Here is a 20,903-nt window from a genome sequence, read left to right on the forward strand (position 1 = left end):
AGGATTCATTTAACACAATGACACATCATCATTTTCACAGAGATTATACTTTTGATTTTTTTATGTGTATGTATTTATTTTGGGAGAGGGGGAGAGAGAGAAAGAGCAAGAGAGTGAGCACAAATGGGGATTGAGCAAAAAGAGAGAGAGAAAGAGAGAGGAAGAGACAGACAGAGAGAGAGAGAGAGAGAGAGAGAATCCCAAGCAGGTTCCACACTATGAAGCCCAATGTGGGGCTCAATCTCACAAACCATGAGATCATGACCTGAGCCAAAATCAAGAGTCAGATGCTTAATCGATTGAGCCACCCAGGTGCCCTGAGATTCATCCACATAAGAATTGTTTTTGGAGAATCTACCTTATGCCATCTGCTCCAAAAACATCTACTGAACAAACATGAATGTAAAGCAATTCACTGGAAACAGGCTTTCTTACCTGTGTTTTTACATTCTTCTCTGAATTTATTTAAAAGTGCCTTGGACTAGAGGGACCACCTGTCCATCTTTGCCATGAGGTCTTATAGTAATTATAAACAAAATCCCCTTTCAATCTTAAAAGTGTCCCAGATTTTATGGTTAATTATATGTTGATTATTTTAGTAAATAGATTCGTATTAAATCTAGAAATTATTGGTCACTGGCAAATGACTGTTTATGCCTAGAAAAGAGATGTAAAACCATGAAAGTTCAAACAATTAGTATCTATATTCTGAATCAAATTATATCAGGAATATTTTTTATTTGTGAAAATAAGCAAATATAAGTTTATTATAATTATATAAATATATATTATTATAATTATATAAATATAATAAAAATCCAAGCATGATCCCCTATATTTCATTAGGCAAATATGCCACTAATATTGGTGAAGGACATAAATTACATCCATAATTTGATAATACCATTGATCACAGTCTCCATATTATATATGCACATAAATTGCCTTGAAATCAACAACAAACCAATTTAACATAAAGAAAAGTAATTTGAGGAGTTGTGGGAGGGGGGATGGGCTAAATGGGTAAGGGACATTACTGAGTCTGCTCCTGAAATAATTGTTGCACTATATGCTAAATAACTTGGATGTAAATTTAAAAAAAATAATAAAGAAATAAAGAAGAGTAAGGCAAATAAAAAAGTAACTTTATTTATTGACAAAGATAAAACATTTTGCTATAATAAATTAGACAGTCTGTAGAATAAATGATTTAAGTTAGAACAACCTCCTTTACTTAATCATAAAGATGAACTGAACATATACTTTGGATGATAAATCTACCCCTCTGAATGGAATGAAGTGAGTTACTTGAGCATGCTGTTTGGGGCATTGAATTAGAAAACTCTACGTGGTAATTAAACTAAAATAAATAGGAAGATAGTAGATGCATATTTGCTGCATTCAGCAAAAGTCTGTGTTTTGCGTTGTATTGTTTTGTTTTCCCCAGCAATAAAGGGCTATATTAGATAATGTCTTTGGGACATTTGCATGTTTGGGAAACTATTTTTAAATAGTATAACATTTGTGAAGCAGCATCAGCTTTTCATTTCCAGCTTCCTATCAGCATCGCATTCCAAATGCAGCGACTCACCGCTTCGCCATGTCTGCCGTCACCTCCCCCATTGTGTTCTGCCATTACCTAGGCAGTATGCTTTTAGTTCATACTTTTCAAGTGATTTTCTTTTTTTTTAATGTTTTTTATTTATTTTTGAGAGACAGAGAGAGACAGCATGAGCAGGGGAGGGTCAGAGAGAGAGGGAGACACAGAATTCGAAGCAGGCTCCAGGCTCTGAGCTAGCTGTCAGCACAGAGCCTGATGTGGGGCTCGAACCCACGAACCATAAGATCATGACCTGAGCCGAAGCCGGGAGCTTAACCGACTGAGCCACTCAGGCGCCACCCAAGATGATTTTCTGACCCTTTCTATAGGTGTTCTGTCTTTTTCTTCATTCCTAGAGGCACTCCTTGCCTTTTCTCTGTGAAATTAAATTCTCTAGTACACCGTAACCATCTCTTTCCACATATAGTGAACTTCTCTCGCACAATTATCCTTTGCACTTATGGACTGAACATCTATTTTTCTACGTTCTATTGTCATCATAAAAGCTCATGTACACTACAATACATAGTTTAAAAACAGACAAATCTCATTTATTTTATTATTTAGGGATATCCATAAAATGGGTTAAATTATAAGAGAAACAAGGAAACAGTATAGATAAAATAAGTGTAGAATTTACTTTTTAGTGGTCTGAGGGAAAAAGTCAATTTCTAGGGTACTAGGTATGTTCTTTATCAGAGGATAGCTAACCTGGTGTCGTTTTGTTTTACAAGTTATACATTGTTAAGCCTGCCAGGTAAAATATAACATACAGAAATAAATAGATAAAAAACAATATAGAAATGTGAATTTCAGAGTGACTGGGTAGCTTAGTTGGTTAAACATCAGACTCCTGATATTGGCTCAGGTCATGATCTCAAGGTTTGTGAGTTCAAGCCTCATGTTGGGCTCTGAACTGACAGCATGGAGACTGCTTGGGATTCTCTCTGCACCTCCCTTCCCCCAGCTAGTGCTGTCAGTCTGTCTGTCTGCTTCCCCCACTCTCTCAAAACAAATAAACCTTAAAAATGTGAATTTCAGATAAATATGATGTCTGTAGGTATATATTTGTGTATGTATGTGACTGTAATAGCATAAGTATGTCGCATGCTATATATATAAAATTTTGCTTCTATATATGTATATTTATCTACGTATATGCATATACATACATTAGCTACACATGTATACACATATATGTGTCCTCAATGCCACTTGAATGTACTCCTTTGATTATTATGCTATAAAGAATGTTAATAACACTGAACCTAGTAACTGCTATCATAAAACCTAGAATACCAGCTGACCGAGAACATTCTGTGGAGCTGAAGTAAAAAATATTGGGCCTAATAGCAAAAATAGAAGTGAAGTAATGCTTTCTATTTAGTAATGGCTTAGTATCATCAAATAGAAAGATGTGAAAATACTGAGAAACAGCCAAAGGAAAGTGCCCAAGACCCATTTACATCATTTCATCTAATGGTTGTGACATTATGAGTAATAATCCACATGCTCAACTGCTCACTCAGTTCCTTGTTCTGTATTTTTTTTTAAATAACACAACGGGATATGGTAATGGAAACTTCATCCCCTTTGGTGTGAGAGATCATAGATTACAGTCTAAGTTCTTCCACAGTCATTTGTGTGATCTTAGACTTGGATCTTAGTCATTCATGTAATTTTTCTTGAGCCTCCATTTCCCTGAGGAAACTCACAGTTTGCCATGAGGTTTAAATCAAAAAGTTATGTAGAAAAGCATTTGGTAACCTGAAACCTTCCTATAAAACAAAAGTTAGATACAAATAAACTAACAGCAAGGGTCTCCTGGGTGGCACAGATAGTTAAGCATCCGATTTTGGCTCAGGTCATGATCTCACAGTTGATGAGTTCAAGACCTGCTTTGGGCTCTGACAATGCAAATTCTGGAGCCTGCCTCAAATTCTGTGTCTCCCTCTCTCTCTGACCCTCCCCTGTTCATATTCTTTCTCTCTCTCTCTCTCACTCTCAAAAGTAAATAAAAAATTAAAAATATATCATCTTGTATAGATTGATAGATACATGCGGTTATGAATGCATGATGATATTATTCTAAAGGGTAATAGACAAGAGAGATCAACCATGTAAAATATTCCTGCTGTGGTTTCCTACAAAGTGTCAAAAGTAAGAGGTTTAAGTCAGGGCCTCCTTCTTCCTATTTAACAGAAACTTAAAACATCCTTCCTTTAGTGTATGTACCTAAAGGGATTAAGATTCCAAACATAGAACAACATATACCAATATCCTTCCAGCCAAAATTCCATATCAGTCTTCCATCATCTGCTTCCCTCAGTGTGAAGACCAGATGGTTAGGCCATAGTGAACTAAGAATCCTGAATACATAAGCCTGACAAATGAGAATCTTATGTTTTTCTGGAGAAGATCAGTGATCCTCAATGCCTTGTAGGGATAATCAATTATTTTTTACCTTCCTTGACATGATTATAAAAACAACAAATGAACAAACAAGCAACAAACCACTTCAAATGTTTTTCCAGAGAGTGCAGAGATGAGGGTTGCATTAGGATGCCTGCCTAAATGGAATGTAGTTGATGAAATTGCTGATGTCAACTCTCCAAGAATTTCCTTCCTTTTTTCTAACTCTTCATCCTCTTTCCATTTTTTTCTTTAGCAATTGTAGTACTTTTTATCACCCTGAGACGCAGCAAAAAAGAGCCCCTGATCATTTCGGAGGAGGACGTGCGAGAGAATGTGGTCACCTACGATGACGAGGGGGGCGGGGAGGAAGACACCGAGGCCTTTGACATCACAGCCTTGAGGAATCCATCTGCCGCCGAGGAGCTCAAGTATCGGAGAGATATCAGGCCCGAAGTGAAACTCACCCCCAGACACCAGACATTGTCCCCTCTGGAAAGTATAGATGTCCAGGAATTTATTAAGCAAAAACTGGCAGAAGCCGACCTAGACCCCAGCGTCCCCCCTTATGACTCTCTTCAGACTTACGCCTACGAAGGTCAGAGATCAGAGGCTGGGTCCATCAGCTCGCTGGATTCAGCAACGACACAGTCAGACCAGGATTATCACTTCCTTGGAGACTGGGGACCTGAATTTAAAAAGTTAGCCGAACTCTATGGAGAAATAGAATCGGAAAGAACAACTTAGGGGGTTAATTCTTGTAAATGTTCTAGAATTCGCTTCCTGAGCAAGTGGAGATATAACCTCAGAGATGGCAAGGAAGACACGTGGAAACAGTACTTGGAACTGAGCAAGCTGTCCACAGCTACTGTAGAAACAAGTGCCCTTTTCCTGATCGAAACTGGGTCATTTAATCAGAAGAAAGTCAAATTGGAAAAAAAAATACACAGAAAAAGCTATTGTTCCTTGTGTATATTTTCAATTGCTCAATAAAGTCTGTGGTACTGTTTAATTAAGAATCCCTGAATGAAGCCAAACAATGATACTTGTTTCGATATCTTGTGATTTCTTTTCAAAGGCAAAACTAAACTGAAAGGTTCAAAACCACTTAGGATTAGGGGTGGTGCACTGCAAAAGGAAACTTGTGCGGGTACTCGGGACCTCGTTTTCCACTTCTCTGTGTGGACTCTTGAGCCCCTCACTCTGTTACTGTGCAAGCTCTTATTAGCATTGTGTTGTGTTCAAATGCCATGAGGTTTATCCAGTAAACTGGGCCACGCTGTCTGGACTTGTATGCGCCATTTTCCTTTGCCCTCCCCACTTCTTTTCTCCATATGAAATTGATGGAACATGGGGACTTGCTGCTTGCTCTCTAATGTATGCAACTTCTGTGCACCACCTGTGCACTGCTCTGAAGCAGAGACCAATGTCTCTGTCCTGCCTGCCCTCCTTTATTTTCGCAATAGAACCCCCACCCTTGTTTTTTTTTTTTTTTAATGGATAGAATAAACGGTTTCAGTAAGACACACTCAGATAATCTGATATGTCAGGGAAAGATTTAATTTAACAAATAGCCAGACACCTTATTCTACATAAAACTTTGGAAAACTCAATTATTTCTTCCAGTCCATTTGCTTTCATGCATTAAATCGCGGTTTTGATCATTCCGATACCTAAAATTAGTTGTTGCACATTTCACTGGTTGCTTTAGTCATCGGTCTCATTTGCTTATTTATGTGTACCTCACACAATAGCAATGTAATCTGAAAAGATGGTAATAATTCTTAGACTTTGAATTGACTGACCTTTATTCCTTACACACATTCAGATTGTCCCCCTCTCACTGGTTGTATCTGTTTGGGATCTATAGCAAAGTGTATAAAACTGAAGCCAAAAATATAGGAGATTCATAGTTATTAACCTTGGAAACGTGCCTCAAAGTCTCTGAGCTTCAGGGTCCCAAACTGCAAACTAGAGGTGGTGAAGACTTCCTATCTCCTGGGTTTGTGTGAGGATAAATAAGCATCTGTAAAAATGCTTTGCGCACTGCAAAGTGTTCTGTTATGTAAACGCTTGCAGGCACTATCTGATTTTCTAGTTCTAATAGCTTATAAATATATAGTTCCATACATTTGAACAAAATATTATATTATCATGAGAGAATTTCATAAAATTTTCAACAGTAAAGCAAGTGCTAACTAAACATATAATACACAAGTTTAATTATTTTGGTATTTTCCCAAATAAACTAATTTTCTTCAAATTTCTTGGGTTTTTCTTCCTAAAATTGTTTAGATAATACTTTGCTGTTGTTGCTGTTGTTATTAAAATAAGCATAATGGTCCTATCCTCCAAGCATTAACCTATTTATGTTTTGCAGCTAGACTGAAATTTGGAAACCCACAAATTAATAATTTTCTCAAGGAGGAATCTTTCCTTTGCTCTTTGAAATTTATCAAAATCTAATGTCCTCAAAATTTACATGGCCTTTTCTGTCTGATTCTACCTATGTGCAAAATTTAAATTTTCCCTCTGTTTGCAACTGCCCTGTGCTATCATATTTCCGTTTTGAGGTATGGGAAGTAAGTAAGTTTAACTCGAATAATTCTGTGTTCTAAGACTGAGGAATAAAATTTAATTTAAGTTTTTTACACCATTTTAGCTTTCCAGATGCTGCTTTATCATTTTTTATACAGTAATGGTGTGGAATCTGGTGTAAAGCTGAATCAGAAGAAACACCCAGGGGCTTTGGAGAATAACCTCTGGAGACACATATTCTGATTATACTTATGTTGGACTACATTCACGCTGGAAGAGTCCACTTAGAGGACTATTATGGATTCTGGTATTAGGACTTTCCTCTACGAAAGGAGGAGCTGGAAGGTCAGGTTTGGGACCTGACCACTACATTAGGCTTTGGATTTAGACTTTTGGTAAACTATTCACAACCTTTATTTTGCTTTGTTTTGTTTGATTTTGTTTGGTTTGGTTTCTTAATATTCACCTGGTAACTTTACAGATGAGCATTTGAAAGATGAACCTGTATGTGTACAGTTAGCCGTTTACATAACAGGCAAAGTCCTCTACATGGATTTTAGTACTAAAATACTTTCCTGATTTTATGGGGGAAAAAAGCACCTCAGATCCATCTAATTCTATTATTTATTTTTTTAAGTTTTTCTTTATTTTGAGAAAGAGAGAGAGAGAGAGAGAGAGCATGGGTAGGGAAGGGGCAGAGAGGAAGGGAGAGACAGAATCCCAACCAGGCTCTGGACTGTCAGTACACAGCCCAATGCAGGGCTTGAACTCACGAAATGTGAGATCATGACCTGAGCTGAAATTAAGAGTTGAAAGCTTAAATGACTGAGTCACCCAGGTGCCCCAGATCCATCTAATTTTAATTGCACATTATAATAATAATAGATTTTGTCTAAGCCTAATATGGAGGCAAAATAGAGCTGCTGTAGCCTTGAAATATTATGTCTGTGATGATTTATTCTAGAATTTGTTAGTGTAAGGATCCCAAGTGCTATATTTACATGAACTCTGAAATTAGTCAATTATATCATTATAAGTATGAATTAGATCTCATTTTTTAAAATACTGCTACTTTGAGTTAAGAAAAAATGATGCATAAGTGCTCTGCAAATATACTGAAGTAATTTTATCACTCAATATCTTTCTATAAAAACTCCAGTTTGTCAGTGTCAGAAGAAAATTCTCAAAGACTTTAGTGGGCAAAGAGTTTGCATATAAGCTCTGAGTATTTAGTAGCACAATTAGCTATAAATCATATGTGACTCCTTTAGAATCAGCTATGGATCACTCATGTCTTGAAAAACACATTTTGTAAGTGTTAGTTGATACTTATCCATCTAAATAAAATACAGCTTTAAAAGAAACTTACTTATTTCTAATAAAATAACTTTCTACAGACAGACAATACACAAAATTGTGGCTGCTAATTAGAGATTATATAAACAATTATAATAAGTTTTTGTTCAAGGTTATTTTTACGAGAATTTTTAAATTTCAAATAGTCTTTGTGAAAACACTGGAAAATTAAGAGATTTTATAGTGCAGGAATCACTAAAGATGTATTGTCAGAAATTCTTTCTATGAGAAATCTGTATAAATACAGATTTAAGGTAGAGACCGACAACAAAATTATCCTTAAAATAAGGCTCTATAAAAATTAACTTATGACTTTTCTTTAACCTGGTACAAAAAGAAAAATATTCTGAGGGAAATTGCATTCATATAAACACACTCACACACACACACACGACTTCTTAAAAAAATATTGGAGAGTAAAAGGATATTTAAAGTAGGGACTTGGATATTGATATAATCCAAATATGTGATGTATATACAAAATTTTAGTACTTAACATGTGAACAATTAGTCTTTATTTTGTAGCCAGTCTCAGGCCAACCTTCAGTACTGTCAACGATTAGGGCTGATTCACAAGGGTCTTTACACAGAGCAGACAAAATTGTTAGTTCTAAATCAAAATTTTACAAATGATGATTTAATGAATACCATGCAGCCATTAAATAATAACAAGTACTTTGACTGAGATACTTTGTATACCACAATGTAATTAGAAATATGGGTAGAAAGGGGAAGATGTATTGAGTCCATCATTTTTAGCAATGTAGAAAGCTTCAAAACACAATCATCATTTAATTTGTTCTTTCAGACGTGCATAGGTTTGATTTGTTGTCTTTTTGGTTTGGTTGAATATATAGAGAAAACAAACTGCAATTCAGTTAGACTCATTCATTTCAACATCTATCAAGAAGTGCCATTTAAGTGAGCATGGTAATAGGTATAGTGGGACACACATATATCCAATACTTTGGGGTAAGACTTCTTTGCTTTTTAGGAAGGACAGTGCTTGATTAGCTATTTAACAAATTAGATCTCTAAAGCTGATTATTCCAGAAAGGAGAAAGAGTCCCGAATTTCAAACTCAAATTGTACTTAGCTTCAAGGTATGATGACATTCAATTAACTCACTTAGCTTTCAATTTCAAGAATAGAACAAATCTCAGAATAGTTCTTGGGAAATATGTGACTCAAATACAAAGTCTCTCTCTCTCTCTCTCTCTCTCTCTCTCTCTCATCCTTTAAAATTAAAGGCAAATTAAATATTATCTGAAGGAAATAAAACCATTTTAACTTTTATTTTCTACCTCACCTGCAGGAGGTAAACCTTTTGCAACATAAATTTAGAAATTTCCTAAACCCTACAGCCCAAACCAGCTCATGACCATTTGAAGATAAAACTAGTACAGAAGCCACTCTCTTTTTTTCAAAGATTCCAAATACATCATTTTAAAATGAAAATTCAGCACTCAGTAACATGTCAAAAGATGTATTCTTAACTTTTACTTATATCAGTGAAGGATGTAATTTTGTTGTTTTTAAATAAGGAAGAGGTCAGAGGAAAGAGAATACATTCTTCTTTGAAGCATTAATACAGGGGGAAGGAAGTGTTCTTAGGCTAGTAAGGAATGATTACATTTATCTACTTTACTGAATCCAGAAAAATGAAGGGTTTTTGCCCTTCAACACCATAAAGACATCAAACCTATTTTAGTAATGATTCAGTTTTAAAGTCTTAGGTGAGAATGAATGGAGAAAATAGGCATTTAAGGACTCTCAAAATTATATCCTGTAAGGAAGGCATGTGCCATTTATAGATTAAAGTGGGTTCACCAAATGGTTTAGTCTTATTGCCCAGCAACATTAGCTTGGAAGTAAGAAAATGGGCCATAATACTTAGTGTCACCCAAATAATTTCATCAAGGCAATTCTTCACATGTCAAATGCATCCAATTCTTACTCTAAATCATCTACTATCATTTCAAAGTGCTTTTTCAAAAGCCTTAAATTCAAACAGAAAATCACTGAATCTAACATTTATTAATTGAGTAAGTTCTAATCAAGCAGTACATGGAAGATACTATTCCAGGCACTGAAAAAAGAATATATTAGGTGTTATTAGCAATAAAATTAGAATCTCACTTCAGAGTTAATGCTGACATATAAAAAGCTATAAACAATATAATATAAAGCAAAAGGGAGCAAGTATTCTAAAATAGACTTGGACACCATACTAGGAAATGTTCCAGGATCACTCTGACAACATGTCAATACTGCCACCCTGGAAGGCCTCTGTGGGACAGGGGGATGATGCAGTGCAGTGGGGTGTAGAATAGAGGGGACAGATTATACAAATGTAGAAAAGTAGATTATTCTATATGAATAGAGGATCCATTCAGGGAAATAATAATAATGCAGATGTTATGAAAACTTGGATTTAAATTCAAAGTAATTGAATGAAATTCACTCATTAAGCAATGTAATTGAGTTTATTTTTCTGACAAACAGAAGAGTAATGATGGCCAGACTTCTCTGTTAGGTATCTTGAGTCTTTTATTAAGGTCTATGATTCAGTGAAGACACACTAAAGAAAGATTCTAGAGTTATGTATACCAGCAGAAGAAATATTAGACCTACTTTACTCATTTCCAAAGGATTATTATCTATTTTAGGAATATATCTTGAGGGGGAAAAAAAGTCATAGGTGATGTGCATTTCAGGTTTGATTTTTGGAGTTACTTTATCAGTTAATTCATTATGATACAAATACAATGAGGGCAAGAAATACTTTTAAGAACAATATTTATTCATATAAATATATTCTTAACTGGTTAAATGTATCTATTATAATCATTGTTTTAGACAGAAAAATATTTATAGGTAAAAAGAAATAATATCCAAATACCAAAGACTGAACAGAGGCCTTATTAAAACTATGTGTTATTTTTTAATAATTATTTTAATACCTAATAAAATATGTCACATACTCTAGTGTTTCATTATATAAAAATTCCCATTTGGATTTATTTTTAAAAAGTGGCTATCATACAACAGAAATTTCCAATAATTTGTTAATATCACAGGTAGACTTAGTCTGAAAGCCCAACTTTTATGCATTCTATTTCTCACTTTTTCTTCCTTCACATTTACTTGCCTATTTTTTTACGACCCTGAGTAGCTATGTTTGAGCAATTTCTATATTTCATGTGTTTTTCAGAACAAATTCAAGAAAATGTTTTTCAGAAATAGGAAGTAGTTATCATGTTATTTTCAGGGTTTTGATTTTCAATGCATTTTCTCCCCCTCTGTCACTAATCACGCTCTTCCTCACCAAAAAGTAATAAAAGAAAATTGCGTTCAGAAAAATACTCTGTGAAAATCACTTTTTGAGCTTGAGGTTTCATTCCATGATGGGGTTGGGTTTTGTCATTCTTGCAGCCCTGTGCATCTGCAGACCCTTGGGATTCATTCTGTCTTCATTCTGTCCAAGGTAGCCGGGAGGGGGAATGTCATTTTTGTTCATTTGAAATTTATTTCAAGCATTTCAAAAGGCCTTGAGTATATTTCCTAACCATTGATATTACAAATTAAAATAAAACTTTATTCTGCAAATTATTTTTAATATCATGCTTTAAACATTTAAAGTATAATTATCGTTTACATAAATAATGTAATCTGATCCATAACCCTTTCCTTCGTTTAAAAGAAAACTTAATTAATTGTTTTTCTGAAAGAATTAACACTGAGTAAATCTCCCAAATTGATCACCTGAGTTGTGTTTTCTGTTTCCGATTGCACACATTTCACCTTGGTTTGACAATGATAGTGTGTGACAACCAGCATATCCAGAAAATCTCACAATTAAAAATGACTTTTAATTGTATCTAATAGTTTAGGCTGAGTGCTTAACCTTCTTTTAATTAGTATTTCATTAAATTCTCCTCAGAATATGATTTCTGAGACACAGAAATATATACACTCCTTCCCCTTATTCTTACCATTGTCATTTTCTTTCATTTAGCCAATCTTAAATCAGTCACCTGCTGCATCCGTATCAGTTTCTGTTTTGGAGAATCAGTGATACAGGAAAGTAAAATTCTTCATGGGGACAAACCATCTTGAAAAAAACCAGGTCACAACTCAACTTTCTTGATTCCTACTCAATGTCTTGAGTAAAATATGAAACTGGACCATATTAGTGGGGGAAAAAAACCTTAGGTTTAAGAATCTAAGATTCAGAACACATAGTTAGGAATTTCTGACTGTATGTACTTGTATGAGTTTAAATGTCAGTGTAAACATTGTTTAAATTCTTCTTCAGTTTTAAATAAAAATAGTAATATATTAAATTTATCTCACAGATTGTTAGGAATACCAGACGTGGTTTTTTTTGTGTATAAAACATAGAAATGACTACATTTCTTGGCAAATTGAGTAATCCTATTATTATGGTTTTTTTTTTTTTTTGGTTTCTTCCACTTTCCACAGTCTCTGGCCTCAGAAAATTATGACTTGGGTTATATATTATAGGAATGAAAGCTTTACATAGTCTCAACACAGGTTAAGCACAGAAATACATTCTCCATCTAAAGAGACAAGGAAAAAGAGCCATTCCAATATTAGCCCACTGGGTCCTTCTTTGCACTATGCAGAGAACAAAATAAATGATAATTTCTATTTAACTCTTTGTATTGGATTTCCCTCAATAACTTTAGTACACAAAAATCTAAACATAAGATTAGACTAATACATTAGTGCTGTGTTATGAATTATACATGCCTTTTATTAACTTCTCTGTTTCAGAATATATTTTATAAACCCCAGTTTCTCTTGCTATATAATTATTAAAAATATGAAAAATAATTCTCATGATTTTCTTGAAAAAAACAACAAAAATGTTTAGAGCAAGGATATTTGGCAGTTTATAAAAACTCTTAAAATTCAAGGGAAACAAAACTCATAGCATAGCCATGGGATATATTTTGCATGAGCAAAGAAACATACTTCTTTGACCTCTGGGAGTTCTTTGGGGAAAATTACAGGAACTATATCACTTACAAAAGCACTATGATATTATATAATGATTAATAAACAGCCCAGAATAATATTCCAAAATCACCCAGGGCTTACAAATTCTTGAAGAGAATAGACATGATGCTGGATATAGAAGAAAACCTGCATCTTCTTTGACATCTATCTTCCTCTCTATTTTACCCACAAGCCAGGAAAAGCTGGTTGTTGATTGTTATTTATACATTATTCATTGTGATATAGTTGCATCTCTAATAGAGAATAGAGCTTATTCTCCAATTTCAATCAAAGAAGAATGCTTCTATTTAAGGATGCATTAAACAAAATAAAATGATTTATTAAGGCTACTTAATTGTCAGACAATAAAACTTCATATTCTGCATTTAGGAAAAGAAACATTTGCTTTCAGAAAAGATAGCTTTCTTTTGAAGAAATTAATGTCAGTATATTTCATTAGGACACAGCAAGTTAAGAATATTAATGCAGGTTTTGTTGGAAACAACAGCACATTTTGAGGAACTTTTGGATTTCCTCTCTGTCACAATCACACACCAGCCCCTCTCTGTTAAATGACAACCTCATCTTCTTGTTCACTGAAAGGTAGTTGTCACTAATTAAGTAAATTAACAGAAGTCCACGTCTTTCTCTTCATCTTTCTCAAGCTTTATTTTGCTTCAACAAACAAATTTGATATCTAGGACATTTCAAAAGTCCCTCTGGAGTCTTCTTCAATAGCTACTTATGTTTTTCTCAGTTAAAGAATTTTCTCTCTAATTTTCATTCAGCCTTTACTCCACTGGAGAAAACCACTGGAGAATTTTTTTAAAAGCAACATAGAAAAGGGAAATCATCATGTTGGTGAAGTACTATAGTTTTCTGAGAGTGTTACACCCTGGCACATAATCACTGATTTCTGCCAGTGGCTTCTTAAAGATGAGTAACCAACAGCCTAACCAGGTTCCACTTAATTCTTTGAAGAAAACATTAAATAATGAGGGAACTGAATTTTTTCACCACCCAAATAAAAGTAATGACAATATTATCATAGAACAGAACATGACTATACAGTAAAGGAAGTAAGCAAGGAATTGTGGGAATTTTTTTTTCATTTGGGGGGGGCTTTTTGGAGGATAGCTGACACAGGATGTTATATTAGTTTCAGGTGTGCAACCAAGTGAATCAACAAGTTTATATATTACACTGTGTTTAATAGCACATCCTTCACCACACAATGCAATTACCATATTATTGACTATATTCCTTATGCTGTGCTTTTATTCCTGTGACTTACTTGTTTTGCAAAACGCTAGTGACCATGTCAAGATTAAAGCCAGACGTAGGTAGAAAGAGATTAGAATATTTGGAGATTTTTTCATCTCATAGTGAGGGACTAAACATCCTTATACAGCATTAGGGAGTGTAGAGACAGAGATTTCACTCTGTCCAGTCATCCTTTTATATAAAAACACTTCCGGGGGCTCCTGGGGGGCTCAGTCTGTTAAGCAACAGACTTCAGCCCAGGTCATGATCACAAAGTGAGTTAGAGCCTTGCATCTGGCTCTGTGCTGACAGCTCAGAGCCTGGAGCCTGCTTTGGATTCTATGTCTCCCTCTACCTGCTCCTCCCCCACTTACACTCTGTCTCTCTCTCTCAAAAATAAATAAAACATTTAAAAAAATTTAAATAAAAACAATTTCCAACCACTATGCATAGGGGCTGACAAAGATCAGTTTGAAAAATCAAATGACAACCTCAAATCTATGAAGAATGAAAATGCCTCATATTATCCAAATTATTACAACAAATGACTTCAATAAATTAGGACAGAGAGCTAATGATGTCACTTTCTGTATGACCTTTAGAAAGCAAATTTTTGTTAATGAGACAAAGCACTCACCTTGGGTCTCTCTTGGGAAAGCTTCCAGTGTTGAATTTTCTGACAGAAATTGGAAGAAGAGATAAAGCTACCCCAAAGGATACATCTGTAAAATAATCTGGGCCTACACAGGGGGAGGTGAAAGTGGAGAAGAATGAGATTCTTAATTCTTGGTTCAATTGTTTAGTATTTGTAGGAATATTCAGATTTTCGAATTCTTCTTGAGTCAGTTTGGGTAAAATGATACTTTTGTAGACATTTGTTTTTTTTTTTTAAATGTTTTCAAATCTTTAGCAAGAAGATATTTGTATTAACTTACTATCTGTTTAAAACAGTGCATCTGTATCTATCTCCCTTTTTTTTTCAAATTTAAAAGAATGTTGTCAAATTTATCAGTTTTTAATGAATGATATTCAACTTTTTAAAATTTTATAGCATATATATTTTTAATTTTCTAAATTATGCTCTCAGCTTCATTCTTTTTAAAATTATTCTGCTTTATGTGGCTTTATTTATTAATCTCTATCAAATACTTAAATTTAAAACCCAACTCATTTAAATTAATATTTTCTAGTATTAGTCTTCAAAGATACACACCTCTTCCCCAACTGTTTTATCTATATCTATCAAGGCAATACTCTCTGCTATAACAGACAAAATGTAAATCTCAGTGGTTTATCAGAAGAGAAGTTTATTTCTTGCTCTGGTAAAGTCTGTGTTCTCATTTATATAGTTGACTCTTCCCAGGCTGTGATCCATGCATACAGTCACCTTCCATTTTCTATTTCTGATACCCCCTAGGACTTGGAATCCAATGTTCTATATCCAGTTGCCTTCATGGAAAAGGGACTGATCCACTCTGGTCCTATAGCTTGCCTAGATGCAAGAAAAGGTATGAAATGTTACTGCATATAAGGTATGAAATGTTACTGCATACAGCTCATTTGGGGACTGGTTATGTATGCCTCCTTTGCCTACACATGTCCAAATTCTAGACTCCCAGGAGTAAAGGAAATGATCAGAATAAATCATGTTATTTTTTCACCACCAATTTAGGTACTAAACAAAACCATGCTTACCAGTTAGGGAACAGTGGGAAGTCTCCCAAAGTCTAAACCCTCAGATGGTATCCAAAGGGTCAAATTTCAAGCAGACCTCTGTAAGGAAAACACTCATAGGTTTCCTACAGTGCATTGTTTCCTGAAACCTTGCTAGGTGTTTTTGCGAGAAAGTAAACAATTTCCCGCCATTAAATAGTTAAATAGTTTAGATTTGGTGGCGGGGTGGGGAGGAGCATTTGTAAATGTTCTTTATTAAGTTAAGGAAGGTCATGATTACACCTTGTTTGCTGAGAGGTTTTTGTTGTTGTTGTTGTTGTTGTTATTGTTTTAATAAAAAATGTGTGTGTTACTTAGGGTTCCCTAGAGAAGCAGAATTGATAGGGTGTGTGTGTGAGGAGATTAATTATAAGAAATTGACTCAAGTAATTATGGAGGCTACCCACATTGTGAAGGGAAACATGCTTATTCATCCTCCAAGGGATATACACACACAAAAAAAAACCCTAATGGGTATCAGATTTTGTCATGCTTTGCCTGCCTCAACTGATATGGGTCCATTACTTTTGTTTTCTTTTGCCTGTTAATATGGAAGATTTCACTGATTGGTTTCTAAATGTTACAATTCTTGGAAATTAGAAATAAATTTCACTAAGTCATAGTGTGTAATTTTTTTTATACCATTGTATGATAAAATGTTCTCTAACGTTTGTTCTGGGACTCTAAGATAGACCTTCTAAAGCTTTTGAATATTCTGAGTGGTAAGAGTCTTTGTTATTCATTGAGGCACCTAGAATCACACCAGAGTTAAAACTAATAAAGTAACTTATGATGGGCTTCCAAAGAGTTTCAGCATGAGTGAAGGATGATGGGAGCTGACATACCAATAAGACAAATCATGTGATCAGATGATTGGATCTTTGAGTCAGGTGTTATCAGCTCATGTTCTGGGGAGTGGAAGGAGATGGGACATTATATGTAGTCACTTAGACAAAAATTCAATCATACCTACATAATGTTATGGGCCCTATACAAGCTCTGGCCACCAAAACTCAGTTGAGCTTTTCTGTCTGGTGATCACACTGATGAGACAGGAGGATGTTCCCATTCAGCAGGATGGGACTTGAGAGCTCCACATTTGAGATCCTTCTTGACTTCTCCTGTAGGTGTCTTTATCTGGCTGGGCCTAATCTAAATCCTTGCTGATAAAATGGCAATTGAAAGCATGACATTTTTTTCTAAATTCTGTACATTGGTCTACTAAATAATAAAACCTGACAGAGTTGTGGGAATCCTAGAATGTATAGATATTTGGTCAGAGTGCTAGTAGAAAGGAGACCCCTGAACTGGTAGCTGGTGTCTAATTTGAGGGCACTCTTTTTGAGGACAGTATCCATTACCTGTAGAGTTTGGACTAACTCTGGGCAGTTAGTGCAAGAATTGTAGTACTACATATACTGTGTGGATCCAATTTGCTAAAACTTTGCTAAAGATTTTTGCATCGATGTTCATGAGATATACTACTCTGCAGTTTTCCTGTCTTGCAATGTCTGGTTTTGGTATTAGGATAATGCAGAATTCATAAAATGAGTTTTGAAGTGTTCCCTCTGCTCCTGTTTTCTGGAACAGATGATCAAGTACTTCCGTAATGATTCCCCACGTTTTCAGTAGAATTCACTAGTGAAATCAATTAGTTCTGGTGTTTTCTTTTCTGGAAGATTATTAATTATTGATTAGAATTTTTAATAGATGTGCCTATTGAAAATATTTTTCCTCTTGTGTCAGTTTTAGCAGTTTATACATTTTAAGAAATTGCTTTATTTCCAAAAATTGTTAATAGTTAATTATAATATTCTCCTATTATTCTTATAACACCCATATGATAATCTCTACTTATATCGCCCTTCTTTTCTTGTATGCCATCTACTTTTCCCATTAGTGCCCTTTCCCCTTAAGTCTTTTATATTCTAAAACCATTGTTATGTCTGGGATTAATCTGTTGAAATTACGTGTTTGCATCCCTTTCAATATGTCTGGTAACTTTTGGTCAAAGACCAGGTATCAGAAATTTAAGTAAGTAGGTCTTCAGTATGAGGTTTTACATTCATCTGACCAGGAGTTGGATACTGTTGTATGTTTATGTACCTGCACATGCCAAAGAATTCAAAATCCCCTAGTGACCTTGTTTTAATGTTTCCTGTTCTCTTGAACTCCTCCTTCAATAGAACTTGTGTCTTGCAGCTCTATCCAGTTTTAATCCACTGTTATTAAATTGTGGCTTTGTTGATATGGAGGTAAGAAGTGGGGAAGGAGAAGTGCCCTCTAATCTCATGATTCAATCTTTGCATTTTAGTCATCTGGACTGTGCTATTTTTCATAGATTCTTCTTAGATCACCCCCTTTCCTTATCCCTAGAGAATGGAGTCAGGTAAATGCTCTTTCCCTATGTGGCATAATGCTCTCATAAACCCTTTCCTGCCCACTTTTCTTTGTTACAAAGAATGCGGTGGGCTTATTTCTTGATAGTTGATTTTCCCCTCACCTTGCTAGAGCCAGGAAGATTTATTGACCCGTCGGTGTTGTAAAAACCTGATAAAGTTCCCATAAGAGAAATTCACAAAATTGTAGAACCACCAAGGCTGGGCCCCCAGGAGATTCTTATTCTGGTTAAAATCAACATCTAGCAATTTGTCGATATTGCCATCTAGTGTCCCTACCCACTCGTACTCCAATGGCTTCCAATGCAGACAAGCAAGTCTTGGTTGTTATTTTCTGTATTTACGTGTCTCTCTACATTTCCTAGTTGCAGTGTGTCCTGAGGTCTTCCTCTGCTAGGTCCAGACAAAGTTATGGATTTTTAGTTTATTCAACTCTTTTACTGTTTATAAGGATAGGAGTAATAACTTACAAAATACTTACATGGCAGAGCTAAAACCAAGAGTGACTTTTTTTTTTTTAATTTATATCCAAGTTAGTTAGCATATAGTGCAACAATGATTTCAGGAGTAGATTCCTTAATGCCCCTTACCCATTTAGCTCACCCCACCTCCCACAACCCCTCCAGCAACCCTTTGTTCACGCTCCATATTTAAGAGTCTCTTATGTTTTGGCCCTCTCCCTGTTTTCATATTTTGGCTTCCCTTCCATTATGTTCATCTGTTTTGTATCTTAAAGTCCTCATATGGTTGAAGTCGTATGATATTTGTCTTTCTCTGACCGACTAATTTCATGTAGCATAATACCCTCTGTTTGCATCCATGTAATTGCAAATGGCAAGATTTTATTCTTTTTGATTGCTGAGTAATACTTCATTGTATATATATATATATATATATATATATATATATATATATACCATATCTTCTTTATTCATTCACCCATCAATGGACATTTGAGAACTTTCCATACTTTGTCTATTGTTGATAGGGCTGCAATAAACATTGGGGTGCATGTGTCCCTTCAAAACAGCCTAACTGTATCCCTTGGATAAATACCTAGTAGTGCAATTGCTGGATTGTAGGGTAGTTCTAGTTTTAACTTTTTGAGGAATCTCCATACTGTTCATTTTTAAAACACTCATTTTTCCATTGTACATTTAACAAGCCCATTTACTCATTTAAATATATTAATTGTATCTGTTTTCATTAATTTATTGTTTTATTTATTTCTAAAATACTTAGTCATCCAGTCTTTGAGGTGATTCTGTTGATGTCTGAGGAGCAAAAACAAGCTATTCCTCAAATTTCTACCCAAATGAAGATTTGTAAACAAAATAAATGATGGTTGTTATTGTGAACCACTACATTTAAAGTGACTCGTTGTGAATTAATAAAAAACTAGAAAATGCAGATCAAGGGCAGATTTTTGCTGTTGTCCTCTATAGTACTAGAGTTACTATTAACCAAGAGCTATCTCAGACTAAATAATCTTTGATGACAGTTGGCATGTGAAGACCATTTCCAGCCTTGTTTTATGGATAACATCATTCTCAATTCTTTCTTTTAAATTTTTTTTATGTTTTATTTATTTTTGATACAGAGAGAGACAGAGCATGAGACGGGGAGGGACAGAGAGAGAAGGAGACACAGAACCAGAAGCAGGCTCCAGGCTCTGAGCTAGCTGTCAGCACAGAGCCTGACGCGGGGCTCGAACCCACGAACGTGAGATCTGACCTGAGCCGAAGTTGGAGGTCTAACCGACTGAGCCACCCAGGCACCCCCATTCTCAATTCTTAAAGGAAAGTTTTTTTGATCTGGATCTTTGATCCAGATTCCAAACTGGGATGGGCTAGTCTCATTCCTGTCTCCTTTTGCCATGTGATCACTGATGTTTCACTCTTCCTAGTCCTAGATTTACAAGGAAGTTGCTAATCTGAATTTGTAACTTGCATGAGCCCCTAAGCTTTTTTTTCCCTCCTTGTAGCCCTTAAAACATCATTTCTAGGTCATCAGTGCAGGGCAGAAGCCCATGGGACACTCTAGCTGGAGGACTTGTTTCCCTTTCCGGATTCAAGCTTTTTCACTGTTTGGATCTTGTCAGGATTTCCTTTATATAATTGTCTGCTCAGCAGTGCCTTTTAAAATTATGTCTTCATATTTTATTAAATATTTGAAGTGTTTTGCACAAAGAAGCTTTTTTGTTTTCTTTTTTTAAAAAAAAGATATTATATTCCCTTGTTGCTAGAAAGAGAATTCATTTGCATTTCTACCCTCTTATTTTAAAACTCTCATTTCAGAACAATTCTCTAAAGGCCAGTGACCAATCATGCCTACTGTATCTCAGAAGACAACTGCTTGTTATAATTCTATCAAACCTCAAATTAAAAGGAAAGAAGTGAAAAGGGAATGGTGAACCATATCCAACATTTTTTAGCTTGAGAATATATTCTTTTCTGTCACTTGTTTCTTCTGCTGCTGCTGCTTCTTCTTCTTCTGCTGCTGCTGCTGCTGCTGCTGCTTCTACTTCTTCTTCTTCTTCTTCTTCTTCTTCTTCTTCTTCTTCTTCTTCTTCTTCTTCTTCTTCTTCTTCTTCTTCT

General features: G+C 35.1%; 1 protein-coding gene and 1 long non-coding RNA gene across 2 annotated transcripts in view; one reads left to right on the top strand and one right to left on the bottom strand.

Moving 5' to 3' along the window:
• The window catches only part of CDH18 (cadherin 18), a 497,699-nt gene extending 491,031 nt beyond the window's left edge, over positions 1 to 6,668 (top strand). Inside the window, exon 12 of the mRNA XM_029941281.1 lies at positions 4,269 to 6,668. Within this exon, the coding sequence (XP_029797141.1) occupies positions 4,269 to 4,759 (491 nt within the window). The 3' untranslated portion in view covers positions 4,760 to 6,668. The remainder of the gene's footprint in view (positions 1 to 4,268) is intronic.
• Positions 6,669 to 15,493: 8,825 nt separating this feature from the next.
• Positions 15,494 to 20,903, bottom strand: part of LOC115294543 — a 47,103-nt gene continuing 41,693 nt past the window's right edge. Inside the window, exon 3 of the long non-coding RNA XR_003909947.1 lies at positions 15,494 to 15,686. This is a non-coding gene — a long non-coding RNA (uncharacterized LOC115294543). The remainder of the gene's footprint in view (positions 15,687 to 20,903) is intronic.

This window comes from Suricata suricatta, chromosome 6 (assembly GCF_006229205.1).
Source record: "Suricata suricatta isolate VVHF042 chromosome 6, meerkat_22Aug2017_6uvM2_HiC, whole genome shotgun sequence".
NCBI lineage: Eukaryota > Metazoa > Chordata > Mammalia > Carnivora > Herpestidae > Suricata > Suricata suricatta.